General features: G+C 37.4%; 1 protein-coding gene across 1 annotated transcript in view; it reads right to left on the bottom strand.

Moving 5' to 3' along the window:
* KCMF1 (potassium channel modulatory factor 1) overlaps window positions 1-15,636 on the bottom strand; it is a 53,813-nt gene that overhangs the window by 27,685 nt on the left and 10,492 nt on the right. The window contains exon 2 of the mRNA XM_035564222.2: window positions 1,183-1,350. Coding sequence (XP_035420115.1) covers window positions 1,183-1,350 — 168 coding nt within the window. The remainder of the gene's footprint in view (window positions 1-1,182; window positions 1,351-15,636) is intronic.

Genomic DNA, 15,636 nt, shown 5'->3' with positions numbered 1-15,636 from the left:
GACCACTTAATGTTTATGGCAATGCTGTCATTTTAGCCCGTGTGAAAAATCCAAGAATAGCCACTGCTAGGGGACAAATCAGTTTGAATTGTGCATCTCCAATACTGACCTAAACTCTGAACCGTTATGTGGAGATTTTTTACTCGTAAGTAAGACTTAAAAAAGAAGCATATGCAAATAAAAATGATTGTATGCATTTTTGATAACGAAATGAATGTTTTCCTTCCAAACCCTAGATTCCCAGGGCTTGGATTTTAGAAGTCATGACCAGGCATTCTCAGGGGAAGCAGAGATCTGAGAATTGAGAGAAAGTGAAAGATATCCAACAGCCATTTTGAAAGAGAAACAGTACGTTTCTATATCCTGCTGTTCTCTGATGTTTAAATCAATAAAGAAGTAGACTATTTCTGTTTTCATCAAGAACAAAGAAATCACCACCTCTCAAAGTGCTCAAAATGTGAAGAACAATACAGCTGGAATCACTAAAAAATATTAAAATGTGAGCCCTGTGGGCTTGGAATATATATATTTTTTTTAAATGTCCAATGAGAGCAACATCTTACAGTAGAGGTTTGATGCAGAAGTGTTTCCTCAGTTACAACCCCACTGTTACAATGATGCAATAGAAACAACAAATGGGATAGGAGAAACAAGAACTTATTTTTAAATATTGATGTGGTTTTACAGTAAGAAATAATTTTGAAATTAGTGAAACTTCAAAGGAGTCCCAAGAAGACTACATGCTAGTCCTTGCCACATTCAGTACAGCCAGACTATCATTACCCTGCTGTACCAACATTCCCACTTTAACCACCAGAGAACAACTCTCCTCCAGAATCTCATCATTTTTCTGCTTCTTCAGTTTCACTTACAGGTACAACATATTGAAGGGGAAAGCTTGCCCCATTTTTTGGATTGGAAGTTAATTAGAAGTAGTCATTGTTATCAAATATACTTAATAGTCTGATAACCTGCTGTGCACTAAACTAAGAAATATGTAAGAGTTTTTATATGCCAGAACCAAAGAAAACGTGGCTGTTCTTTAGAAGACAGGAATGTGCCCTTATTTTCAGCGTGCTAATGGAAGAAAAAGCGCTTAGTAAGTAGGAATATGAAAAATCCATATTCTGTTTACTAACACAACACAGCACCAAATGACTGGAGTCTCAAATTACCACTTACCAAAATCTACTCTTGTTAGTATGCACTGCATTGGATGGTCAGTCGTATGCCTTGTTGTTGTTGCACCACTTTCATAACAAGTTGCACACAGATCGTAATCGTAGCAAATTAAACACTTGTATCGTCGACCTCGGAAATTTCCTTTTAAACATGCATCACAGCTGACACCTGTAAACAAAAAAAATTGTTTTAAAACAACAATAAAAGCTTTTTTTTTTTTGATGAAACTGATTTGTTCCTGTTCCCTCTCAACAACCAAAAGAAATGAGCTCTCTCTGACACCTACAACTTACATACATGACTCAATTTCTAAACGCATTTACGTCTCTAATTAAATACTGTTCTTGAAAATTAAGCTCTTGAATTCTAGAAGTACAGTAAGGGCAAACTCGAGCATCTGAAATGATAACAAATTGTTATAAAATACCTCTAGACACCTTCCTACCGATATCTTTATTTGGTGGTAGGACTAGTATTTGACTATTCAGCTACGAGTTTTGGGTCAAATACTCTTAATAGCTAAACAGCATACTGGTTGATCAAGGAAGAAAAAAAATGACAACAAACACCACTTACAAAAGTCTACGAGCTTTTCTGCCTTTACTTTCACATTTTTCTTAACATCCTAACTTTCAAGAACACCACAATCATTCTTGGTATTACTATGTGGGCTACAAAGTAGGACTTCTTTTTCTATTTTAAAGAATGGGCAAAAATTAAAGCTTTTTTTTGAGGGGGAGAGAGGGGGGAAGGGGAAGGGTAGTTAGGCTGCATCAGTGCTCTCCACCTTATTTCTTTCTGGAGCTCAGTATTTGCGCTTGAGGGTAGTCATACTATGTGTGTCAGGAAAAGACTTAATAGATTCCAGAGACTTTCATTTTTTTCTGTGTGGTTTCGGATCTCTCTTGGTTACTTGGTTAATTGCAGAAGTATCACCATTTTGTAATCTGTCACGCCTAACAAACTTCCTTCAATTGCAGTGGTAAATTAAGGGCCTCCAGGAAAGAAACCACTGTATACACTGCAGGCAAAATTTTCATCAACATCCTCTTTCACCATCAGCTAAGGCTTGTTCTTCACAGCTCCCTTCAAGCACAGACTTTAGAGAAACAACATTACCAGAACAAAATAGTTACACCATAACCCACAGCCTATTTACCTTTTTTTTAAGCCTACTTGCCAGAGGAGGGCTGGTGTTAATTACAAAAAAATGCTTGCATTTCTTTTTGTTGTGCTACTCCACTCTGTAGCATCTGAGCAGAAGCCTTAACACGGGAGTACAGGAATGCAACAATCAGTTATTTCTTTTAAATCTCTGCTACTTGTTCAATTAGACAACTAGTGGACAAAATTTTATTTATTTTTTTTTTTATTAAAGTTTCTCCACCTACAGGACTACCTTAAGGCATTATCTCATCATTTCTCAGGTCGAAGCGCTGCGCACTGGTATGAATACTGAAGCTAATTCTTTAGTTGTCTTGCTCGGTATGTAGCTTGGGTGTAACCGTACATGGAAGTTTATTCAGAAGAAACTGCTTCAAGAATACCCTTGTTAATAACCCAAAAGAACTAAATTTTTTAGGACTGCAAACTTTTTAATCTTACCCCCTTAGCATGCTTTTCTCTGATTTTTCTTCTATTAACTCTGAAGAATCTGGAACAATGTTTAATAATTTGCATACTGTGAGCAACCTGATTTCTGAGGACATCTGCTCATTAACCATGTAAAATTTCAATGTTTCAAGTCCATTTGTTTGCTGTTTTCATACTGAAATGTACCAAGTTTTATACATGCAGCATCCAAATTTCCCCAACAATGCATGTTATACAGAAAACACTTATCAGCTATTGGCAGCACTGCAAGCCTTTTTGTTGCCTACTAAACCTTCTAGAAAGCACTCGATCAGCAAGTTAGGCATCGTACTGAAATAAGCAGACTAGTTTAACATACAGCCTGTGTCAGACACCAACAACTTTCCAAACCAAGTATTAAGCCCTGGTTCCCCCAAAAGTGGGGAAGGTACAGCTTATTTCTTTAAACTCAAAGCAGTTGATTTACTGCAGATGTACGCTTCTTTGTTACTGCCAAACTCCTCCTGTCACATGCTTTCTCAAACATCTAGACAGTTCCTATTTGAGGAAAGACATGTTTTTAAAGTTTTCCTTTACAAACTTTCCTCCTGCCAATACATTCTGAAGTGCAATGCCCCTCCTCCCATGTATTTTGTGATTATTAATTTTTCTCTGGAAAAATTCAACCATGAACACAAATCACAATGTAATGTTTGTACTTAAAAGTAAATGCAACAAGGTCTTCAGACAGCAGATGTATTTTGCTTCCTACAATCAATTCTCTACTGGAAAGTACACGATCTGAGCTTAACAACAACAACAGAATTCAGGTTAAAAGAATAATAAAGTTATGCTTTCTACATCTCTCATAGTCAGTATTTTACCATGACTCCAAACTACCACTTCCTTCCCTTGCAGAAACAGGCTGACAGCACTGGATGGATGTACCAAGCTACTTTTGTACGGTGATTTTTTTTTATGTAGCAGAGAAAGAAAGCCCCTAAAGGAAATTGGTTAAAAAAATAATAATTAAAATAAAGGACTTAGGTTGGGAAATAAACCCATATTTAAATTTGAGATATCCCACTGAATCCTTTTTTTCTAGTCACTTATTCTTATTCTTCCATTTTAAAAGCAGTCCCACCAAAACTGAGGTCTGTTGCAGTTTTTCCTGTTCTTCTTTAAGCTGATTACCTGGCTGCCAAAACCTCACTCACCTATCTAAACTGGGATCTGGAAACTGAAATACCCAGCCCAGTAATCTCCTCTGACCCTACCACTTCTATTATAGTAAACACTTTCACTTCCTTATGAAAGCTTTGTTTTTCATTTTTCTCTACTTCAATCTTTATGTCAACTGAAATTCCCTACAAAACCCCCAAGCACTCAAAGATAACATATTCCTGTTAGCATGGTATCTTTCACCAGCTGCCAATCTTCCAACATTCCACCGCATTTACCTTATATTGCAAATACGGCATGCATATTACAGATTCAAGAATGTCAGATTATACTGGATGCATCCACATTAATCACAGGTTTAGAGAAAAAAACAGGCTCTGGAAGGATTCACTTTGAAGTGAGGAACAAAAGCAAACAACCAACCGAAAGAAAAGACTGAACAACATGTGACAAAGATTTAGATAGTCAGCATAGCATTTTGCGCCAGTCAGAACTGTAATTAATGACTGTTAAGAAAATGCTTGAGTGAAATCCTCTTAGCCCAGAAGGAATTGCTATTCAAGGAGAGCTTTTCAACACAGAGTAAGAAATAAACATTTTAGTTACAGTTTAAGTTTTCAATTCAATACCATAGATTACCCCATTTCTTCCTCAAATTCTCTTCTATGTTGTTGCTGCTACGCAAGTACTCACATGAACTGCCTAACATATTAAGAAATATTTCCTGCTCACTGACAAAGGTTGGGTTTTTTGTTCTGCCTTTTAAATGTAACTCTGTTCCACTAGAGGGTAGCATTGTGCTAAAAGCTAAAAAGGTTCAGTTCATTCTACCTTTAACTACCCAACTCCAAATTCTGAAGGCTTCTTCAACAGCATTCCTTTGCAATGTCAACAGTCACAACTTTGCATTTTGAGTGAAATGAATCAGGAGATACTTGACAGTCTCATTAATATTTTTTTTCTCCTTTAATACAAAGTTCTTATATATCAAATCATTCCACATCTTCACCTAATCAAGGCCAACAACTTCAGGAAGATATTCTCACACCAGCATTTTATATAAAGGATACTGAATAGTAATATATTTAAAAAAAAACAATCCTCCCCCACCCTCAAACACCTTTGTCACTTTGATCCTGACAATCAAAAATCCTTTGCTCTTATGACAAACAAAAAAAATAGTTTTGCTAGGAATTAATTATCATCAAATCAACCTCTGCTGGGTTTAACAGAGTGACCAAAGAAGGCATATGATCTAATTTCATAACAGGGAAAAAAATGCTGGACAGACATGGTTCCAATGCTACGTATTTTGGGACTAATTTGTTTTTACAATTGCAAACAAATTTAAGGTGTAAAATCAAGTAAGATGTTCTGCATGTCAAAAAACAAAATTACTGCCCTGGATAGATATAGATTTATAACAGAGCAAAGGGGTTATTTCGCCCCACACACACACTCTTGGCTGCCCAAAATACTATGGACTTTTAATATTATTCTGATTGCTCAATAATCTGTTCCAGATAAAAAATTATCTGAGAAAATGTTTATACAGCACACACAAGACTGTTCAGACCTACCAAGAGACCTCAGAAGGAACGTTACACAAAATTTACGGCCTAAATGCGACACAATCTTGAATGTTTGTAAGACTGACAAATGAAGCAAGACAGGCATTACTTTTTTCAATATTTCACATGGGAAAGCACAGAGGCTGAACTCTACTCACTACTGGACAGAGAAAGACCACAACTTTGACGTTTTTCTCAATGAAAAGCAACAGCATTTGCCAACAGCATTCAAGAAGTAATTTAAAACCTAGTTTAGATCCCTGAACCTGGAGACATATGATCTGGGAACAAATATAACACGTGTACAGCATGAGAACATAACATGTGTACCTCAGAGAACATGTGCACAGCATGCAACTGGTTCCCTTCCTTTCATAAAGCTGACTGGCTTCCTGCTCAGGATGGATAAGATTTTAACGAGGAGAAGGTAATGGTTGTCAAGTAGAGCACATAAGTCATCCCATAAAAAAGCAAGCTAAAAGAGTTTCGATATACTTTGCAAAGCAACAGTATGAAGGGCATACCCACACAATGCAACAGATTTCTTAAGTATTAATTCTCTTCAGGAGTGGAAAGCGTAAGAGCTATGCTGCCAGATGCAGCATTTCTTGCATGTCACCAGGACTCTGTCTTTGAGAAGGAAAATCTGAAATCATTAGTAAGACTCCTCAGAACTTCACCAGGGCAAGAGCTATATGCAGCATTAGATGAAGTCCAAAGGAGAAGCTGGCAGGGTTTTTTGTTTGTTTTTGTTTATAAAGAACATATAACCGTACGTATGCCATACAGAGGTACTGGAACATGTTCCTATCTCAAACAACAAACTTCTAAACTTTTAGCAATACTCTGGATCTATCACATCCTTTAACTTTTAGAAATTAAGTGGACAAAATTCAAGGCTTCTGCCTTTCACAACTACCTTTCAGAAATCCCAACTTCAGCAAGCAAACGAAAAATAAAACATAGTTGACCCATCTTTTACGGTATAAAAGTCTTCCATCTGTATAGTGCATTTCATTTTTATATTCTGAAGATCATAAGTAACACTCCTTTTAATAAGTATCTGATAATTTTCAATGTAAGATGCTCTTTCAGTGGGTTTGTTTTTTAATAAATTTGCTTGACATTAACCATCTCATCTGTAGTCTACATGTCAACCTCTGACCTTAAAGCAATAAATTCTGCCCAATTTTTCAGTTCCTTCTGGGACTGAAGCTAGGAAAATATATGCCTTTTGATACCATTAAAAGAATATTAAGCCAAACATTTCTTACTTTAGTATCCCCATCTCTCAATGCAGTCACTACTGCCAAATTTGAGAGGTTAACTTACAGAAACAGCAATTTTTGTTGTTCGTCTGAAAAATTCACCAGAAGTTCAGCAAAGCCAGCAAAGTCTGATTTTAAACATCTTAAATGTTTTCTAAATCAGACTACAAACACAAGCATCAAGGAGATGTACTACACTGAGCATACTCCATCATTCTTGCAGCTCCAAGTGCTGAACAGAAAATCCACACACCGTGTCCTTTAGCTACTCGAACTAACTAAAAATGCTCCATCCCCTCATGCATCCTGTGAGTAACAGGTCTGAACACGCAGCATCTTCCTACAGCAGCGTGTAAGAGGAAGCAGCATATCTTCAAGAAAAAATAATAGGACTGAAGTTGCTGACAGAGATGATGTAGACCTCCATTTGGGAAGAAATGGGGGAGAAAAGGAAGAAGTCATGGCTACATCAGCCCAGAAGGGCAGAAAGGCTTTTGTTTTCTGAACTGCACCCTTCCTCCCTCTCCATAGGCTAGAGCCTATGAGAGCCCCCAAGTTTTGTCATCTCCCCGACACTGACAAGTGTCACGAAGTGCCTGGTACTTGTCTAGAGCTGGCCTACGGAGGGAGATCAAGCAGTACTGCTGACCGACGCTCCGAGCTTCAGCTTGATCCTAACACACGAGTGTCAGCAGGCTGCCCAAGGAAGTTTTTCCATTTATGCTTTCATATCCCATATTGCAGAACCTACACTCAGAAAGGTTTAAGTCATCTAGTGCATTAATAACAGGCAATTAGTAAGTGCCACAGAACATGTCCAACTCTATACAGAAACCACATGGCAGAGAGAGCAGGATGGCTCCCCACTGCAACAATCTCCTATTTGCCTCTACCATGAAAGTAACCTTTTCCCCTCTGCAATTACCCAGTTCTTTGATCACGCCTTCCAACTCTTACACCACAAGAACCTTAAACAGCTGATTGCCTACATACTGAGCTCTATTTCAGCTTCAGAAGACTACATCCCATGCAGTCAGGGAGGACTATCCCAGACACAAACTTGTACCTGGCCAGGTAATTAAGCAGATTACCTTAAGGCCTGTGTGCAAGGCATGATACAGTTGTACTACTTGGCCTCATTCTGCTTTTTCCTAACTTGAGTTTGCGAATGTTATAAGTCATTCATTTCTATTTGATTACACAAATGGTTTTAATAATGCTGTACTAAAACTAGCCAAAGAACAAAATAACCATTACAATAATATATGTTCCCCTTAAACACGACAAAAAATGCACTGAATACTGAAAGAAAGTCACTCAGTGTTCCACTCCCCCAGATCCAACTTCGAGAGGAAGGCTGTAATATCTAAACACAACAATTCAGGCTGTTTTTATTCCTCCCAGAAACGCCCTTGAGAACTACCAAATTATTTGTACTTCAAGATCTTAAAAAAAAAAAAAAAAAATCAGAAGCAGTTTTACTTCAAGGACTTACTGCTCTCACAGGCCAGCTTTAGGTATCTTTCCTGTACCAATCACGCTGCCCAGAAGATGGCATCACATCACACCAGTAACATTTACGCAGCAGGTCCAAGAACAACTTTGCCACCATTAAAGCAAAAATAAACGCGAAGTGCAACATTTTTTAAAAATAGATCCCAGAAACAGCAGTGGTTTCACTACTACAGCAGTAGCTGAAACCGACCAAAAGAGGGAAGTTATTTTTTTACAACCCCAGGCAGATGACATAACAGCTATCTCATAAACCTTGACCGTGAAACTTTTTCTTTTAAATATCACCTTTTCCAAAAGGAAAAACAAAGAACTGCAAAATCAATATAAATTTACTGAACACTGTCCAAAAAAAAAAGTGATAAATTACTCACATCGTAATGTACATTTGCCCAACTACCAATTCACCAAAAAAGGTGATACGATACAAATACTTCTGTAAGACGAGCTTTAACTATTATTCATTCTGTCTTGGAGTAGACGAAAATAAGTTCTACACACACACCCATAACCTTGATCAGTTCCCAACAATACTAATCATATATTTTCTCTGCACAACAAGAGCAATCACATCCTTTCTAAACATTTCTCACACAATCCTGATATTCTTTCATCTCTTCAAATACACCTGCGGGACATCATGGAAAAAAAAAAAAAACAACAGGAATTGCTCTAGGAGCTGCTGGAGACCTTGGACTTGCAATGTAGACATCATTTTACTGAGAATCACTGTATAGTCTATGCTCCAAAACAACTACTATAATGACAAGCAAGGAGGAATACTTTTGCACCCTCCCTAACCAGAGAACGACAAACTTATCAATACTGTGGAGAAAAGGCAGACAAAACACTGCATATGCCAAAATACAGAAAGCAAGCATGGATTAAAAGGAGGATTTTAACAGGCTTGTAGGAGTCCTGGGCAACCCTCCCAGGTAAGAGGAGAACGCAGCTGCAGGAGACCAATTCTAAAAACTTTTTTTTTTTTTTTTAACTAGCCTACCCTGTTTCTGTCTAAGGAATTATTTACATTGTTTAGCAAAAAACTACCTTGGAATCCACTTTGAAACCTCCTACAATAATATTTCCTATGCCTTCTGTTTTATTACTTTTACAAGTTACTGCAAATACCACAAAAGACAAACCATTTTCTCCCAGATACATTAGAAAATAAAACCAAAACACCTTAAACAACAAAAAAAAGTGTATTAAATACCATCCTAAATAGCGAGTTCTGTGCTTCCTACCCTGATCAGGCTCTTCACCAATTGTTCCTTGAAATCACTGAGAAAACTGGTTTATAGCTTTAAGCCCTGGCCTCCTAAAGCACACAGATGTCGTCACTGAGGGTACCACGGACTTCTGTATTTTTAACAAAAAATGTTAAATGTCTTCTCAGATGAAAATATTACAATTAACATATCTAAATATTTAAAACGCAGCAAAATTCTTAACATGTCATGAGAACTGATTCACAGTCAAAGGCATGCTAGACATACCTAACAGACCTTTGAAGTAGAACCAAAAACAGCCTACCCTGCAATGACATGATTGAGCAAATTTGGGTTTCTAATTGAAAATTTGATTTTAAAAAATGATAAAAATAATTTGATTTTTGATTTGATAATTTGATACAAACTTTGGTAACGTTTTATACGAATCTTATCCTTCAATTACTATAATTTAATTTGACCTTCAAAACCATCACAACGTGAAAGCCTGCTAAAATACTGTAAACACATTAAAATTAAACAAATTTCAACACATTTATTAGGGCACAGAAAGTTTGTAATGTGGCAGCAAAGGAACTGGCACCAGACGCAATCTTATTTAACAACGCTGTTAATCTGGAAAATGGCACGCAGCATGTGAATTCTATTAACAGAAAAACACTTAAACTGAGGAAAGCTGTAAACAGTGCCAGGGCTAGAAAATAACAGCAACAGCACTGGGCTGTTACTACTTATCCTGTATCTAGTAAAATCAATAGCAAAGTTTCTTATTTGAGAGACAGAAACAAGTCCCTGAGTTTCTTTCAGGCTGAAAAACAGAAATATGTAAACACCAACTGAAAGCGAACTGGGATGGGAGGAAGAGTATCACACAAGAATTAGCTTTATCAGTGTTAAAACTGTGAATAAACACTGAGCAAGTTCTGAAGAGAAGTTAAACAGAAGAACTAGTACTTCTCTGTTGGGCCCTGCAAGAATTAGATGCAGTCTTCTCAGAAAACACCCTGCATATTTTGATTAAGAGTGTTATTTAAGAAGAGTAACAACGAAATAAATAAATAAACCACAACAGGTAAAACAAGACATGTCCAATCAGGCACTGGAGGGCACCAATTAGCATGGCTCAGCTGAGCAGAAGAGTAGAAATACTTTATGGCTTGACAGCCTCAACTCCTTTTTCTATGAGCCACTGTTATAGACAGGTAAGAGAAAAACATCAATATTCAGAACACCTGGAAGAGTCAAAGTTTATCAGCTTTCCCTGCAAAATTTTGCAAAAGGCTTAGCAGAAATTAAATACTTTATCAAGGTACACCCTGAGCGTAGCTGTTGTGTCCAAATGATATACTCAGCTTGATTTATTTTTGATCCATCAGACTCACTCCCAGCCCTCTTATACTTAAAAGATTTACAAACTAAGAAAAGCATGGCAACCTTTTCTCCCATCTAGCATAGAGAAGAGGTAAGATTTAGCACAAGCAGAAGTGCAGCAAGCATGCAGCACTGTCTGGGCAACCACAGGGCTAAAAGGAGAAGATAGAGGTTTTCAAAAACTCTCCCAGTAAATGCCTTGTGAGAACACGACCCGTGATAGCCAAGACTTACAGCAGAAATTTGCACAAAGTGGTTTGGAAATACGCAGGCTTTTCATGTGAGGAAAACAAAACCTGAAAGCAGCTGGAAGAGGGATGGAAAGAAGAACAAGTGGTTCTCCTCCTCACTGAAGTGTATCAGCAACATCCAATACAAGGCAGGCAGCTGTAGCTAGATTCCTCCCTGTTAACCCACCAGGTTTACAGAGACAAACACAGTAACACTTTCCAATTTACAGCCTACTTTCAACATCACCATTTTGTACAGTATCACGATGGCGCAGAAGAAATTTACCTTTCCTTAATACCACAAGAGGTCTCAGAGCTTATAAAAATAATCCATTTTTTCCAAACACAAAAGAGAATGCTAACATGAATGTGTTTTTAAAATGGCAATAGGAGGTTAAAATCCTACAGCATATTCATTTCAGTAGTGGCAGTGTTTTACTCTGGGCTCTTCCTCAGGCATTTTTCTTACTGTGAACATAAACCAACTGCCTTGCCAACCACTTCTACTCCAACTCTCTGTCAGGGGGAACAGCTTCTCAGGCAGATAACATGCCTGCAGAAGCTACAGTTGATCATGATGAAAAAGCTGAAAAGTGCTGTGGGAAATGTAGTCTCCCAAAGCAAAAAAGGTTTCACGCCTACTTCAGTCAAGCTTTGAATCTGTTCCATTACTTTCTCCCCTTCTTCCCTGATTGTTCATACGTTCCCTGGATTGACAACCCAGACATACCAAGTGCCTACCTTGCTCTTTCTTCCTCTCAGCAGCCAAATCTCCTTTTGCTTTATTACATGATTTTTTTTTCTTCTCCTTTTATATCACATACACATAAAGAACCAAAGGTTATCAGATTATCATCTTCTAAACACTTCCCTTACAGACCCATCCATTTTTTTTATACATACAACCAACTTATTTTTCAGAATAATTTACTAACAACCCTAACAGGGTTGTGTCAGAACATGTGGAATCAGACCATTTTCCTAAATAGCTACCTATTACTAAACACTCTAAAAGCCATTACTGATCTACAAATCACAGTTCATGAATCTTCAGTAATTATTGCTTTTACTGTAATAAGCTCATTTTTAAAAAAAAAAAGAAAAAACATTTTTTATTTTTAATACTTCCATTCAAACCCATCCTTAAATGTGATTCTCAGGAAAAACACCACACAATTGGATTTTTAATCTAACACACTAAAAAAAAAAAAATCACTTGCTATATATGAAAAAAATTCCCATGTCTGCCAAACCAGATACAAAGGGATCAATTTACTGCAGAAGGTACAAAATAAGCTCATCAACTTCACTGTGATTGTGCCATAAAAGTCCCAATCATATTAAGAAATTTAAGGATAGGAAAGGAGAGTTCATTACTATTCCTAGAACAGAAAATAACCACCCACCATTTCAAAGGAAAAAAAAAAAAAACAAACAAACCAATCTGTCTAGAAACTGAAGACAGACTTAGATCAGTACTTAAGGAAAATATTTTCAGCTGAGGTAGGAAGGGACAACAGCTGTGAAGGAGGACCCTTAAAACAATTACTGTGGTTTCAATATAGCTGTTCTGTTTAGAAATATATGCTATATATAGAAACACTAAAAGATACACTAAAATCAAGACAAAAACAAAAAATAACAAAACCCCACAAATCTATTGTTCTGTCCTGCCATAAGCCAATCTCTCAAATCCCCATGATAAATTTCAATGAAGAAACTTCCTAAGCTCTCTGTTCGACCTATACCACAAGAGTCAGACAGGTACCACAGTTTCACCACCTTCCCTCAGAAAAAAAATAAATAAATAAAAAAGAACTTTCTGCAGCCTCGTGTCCTTCCTCTGAATAGGAGAGAATCAGTCACTCAGCCTTGCTATAGAACATGACATTCAGGATTCAACGACATCAAAAACGTATGCAAAATTGCATTCCCACAAAGCATCAATAACCAGATGAAAGAAGTCTGAAATTTACAGTTGCAAAGCAGTACTTACTACGGGAACCCAGTGTAATGACTGTACAACAATTATAATAAACCACCAAACTTAATTCCCACAGAGATCTAAAAATGTGGAAACTAAGTTTTAACAAAAAAGACAATTTTTGAAAATTAGGCAATTTTTTTTAAATTAGAATAGGCAGTAATTTATAGACATTTCACATTATTTGCTGATCTGAATACAAGAATAAAACATACTTAGCAATACAGCATTTTACCAGAACAGACAGATATGCTGCTTCATAATTTGAAGAAAAAAGGAGAGGTAGTATCAAAACCAACTAGGTTTCACTACATGTTATTGCAGGCTCATGTGCCACACTGCAGTTACAGAATGCATAAAATAGTACGTTAATGATTAGGAAAAATCAGCTGTACAAACAAGTCTGACAGATCTTCATTGAGAGAGTTTTATAAATGATCTATTAGGAAAAAAAAAAAAGAACTGAACACTATAATATAAATATAGTACTGAAGAAAAACCTAGATATAAAGCTGGGGAAGGCAGAGACACAAGAGATTTTCACTGTGTTACCTCACCGCTTCTGCACCTCAGAAACAGATATAGTTCAGTAACAACACAAACACACAGCTTTCTTTACATTTTCTAACTAACTTAAAGTTCTGTTCTCCATTTCCTACCAGACTCTGCTTGACCACTAAACTGCTGAGCTATCTTGAGTTCTCAGACGCTTGTGAGAAAATCACTCACCCTCACATGCACTTCTTCAAACACAAATATTTTTAAGACTGCCTCACTACACAATGCGTTGGATTCTTAAGTCTGGTTTACGAATGGATGTCAGAAACACGCAGCTAGTTTTACCAGCAAGATAGCACAGCCTCCTAGCCTGCAGACACCCAGGACAGAGGCTGGGTATGAGCTTGAAACTCTAACCGTTTACCTTGGCAGTTCTCAAGGTGGTGTCACCAGGGTGCAAGGATGAAGAGAGACCTTCAGCCCATTCAGTCGGAGCCATCTGCAGTATGGCATGTCTGCACTCCTAGGACAACTTTAAGCCAACTGTTATTTTAACAAGTTTTCTGAGCTCTCTGTAGATGGTTACACCACAGCAGCTCCTACAAGAAACAGTAAGCATTAGCTGCTTTCCTTCCAGGGTCTTCTGCATGCACTAGAGCTGGCACCTACCTTACTCCTCTGATATACCTCTCGGCTGACCAAGTCAGCACTTCATACCTTCCTACAGTTTATAGACCCTACATTAACTTTGTATGACACTGTCATACGTACATTATATATACATATATTATACATACATACATTTTATGTGGACCTTAATGTCCACATAAAATATATTTTACAGGCAGAGGCTTGAAACGTTTTTGTTTGTTTGCAAGCATCTTTCAGTACCCACAAATACCAACTTAAGAGTCAACGGTCCAGCCAATAGAGTCAATTTTCCTTGGGTACAACTGGAAGACACTTTAGGATCGGTACAGGAGGAAAACACAAGGATTCACAACCCTATTAATGTACATGCACATTCTTTAGTCTTCTTGTGCCCTAAGGTCTGCTTTGTCTTGAATATAGTTTATTGGATCATTCAAAATACTTCCTCTGTAGTTTCTCACTTATGGAGACATTCCTCAGGTTCCTAGCAGCTTCGCTAGAGTTCCTGGACCAACAGGAAGAAACTACAGTATGGACCTTTACAACTGCTATACACTGTCAAGACCTCCAAATAATTAGCACCATGAAAAAGCATGCAGGCAGCACCTTCTTCCATATTAGTGATGTTTAATGCAATGACATACCCAGCTAAGAAAGTGACTGCTTCTTCAAAAGTAATGATTTATGATTTATGAATTAAAGAGAAGGAAAGATATGTTTTGAAGAAGCTCGACACAAAACAATGCAAGGACTACAAACAGTATTCATCATCTGCTGACCTGAAATATTAGCGCTGAAACAATACATCATGGCATTCCTCAAAGCCAGAGTCAGGAGTCTTTGACCAATTAACAGCCTGGAGTACTTTACTCTTGACTAGACAATTGCACTCTGGCACGTAATTCTCAACAACACACTTCTTCAACTCTGTGGTCACCCTCCTTGCATTCTTAACGCTTCCAGGAACAAAATATTAACTGAGCTCTGAGTTACAGTAACTAGCTCCAACACTTTAAAGCTGGATAGTACCAGAATAGACTACAAACTCCACCCCTTCCAAAAAAATATTAAAATCTTCCACTCATATGTATATTTTTCTAATGTGACATCATCAGTTAAACCTGAAAATTTGCTTCCTGAAGATCCTCTGCTTCTAAGTAAACGTCAGGCAGCAGTTTGGGATGCAAACCACTGCAAGTTTGACCAGTAAGAGTCAATTAATCTAAAGACATCCTCCACTTACAAAGCCACTCTTCTACAGCAAAATCTCAGGCTATTTTCTCAGCCCCCCATGAAAATCTTCCAGAATAGGACAAATTTGCTGTTCTCTCAGATCCTCCCCTGGCAATTTGCAGGCCTTATGCCAAAACAACTGGCGAGAAG

Source organism: Cygnus atratus, chromosome Z, assembly GCF_013377495.2.
Source record: "Cygnus atratus isolate AKBS03 ecotype Queensland, Australia chromosome Z, CAtr_DNAZoo_HiC_assembly, whole genome shotgun sequence".
Lineage (NCBI taxonomy): Eukaryota > Metazoa > Chordata > Aves > Anseriformes > Anatidae > Cygnus > Cygnus atratus.
This window is presented reverse-complemented; position numbering and strand designations above follow the sequence as displayed.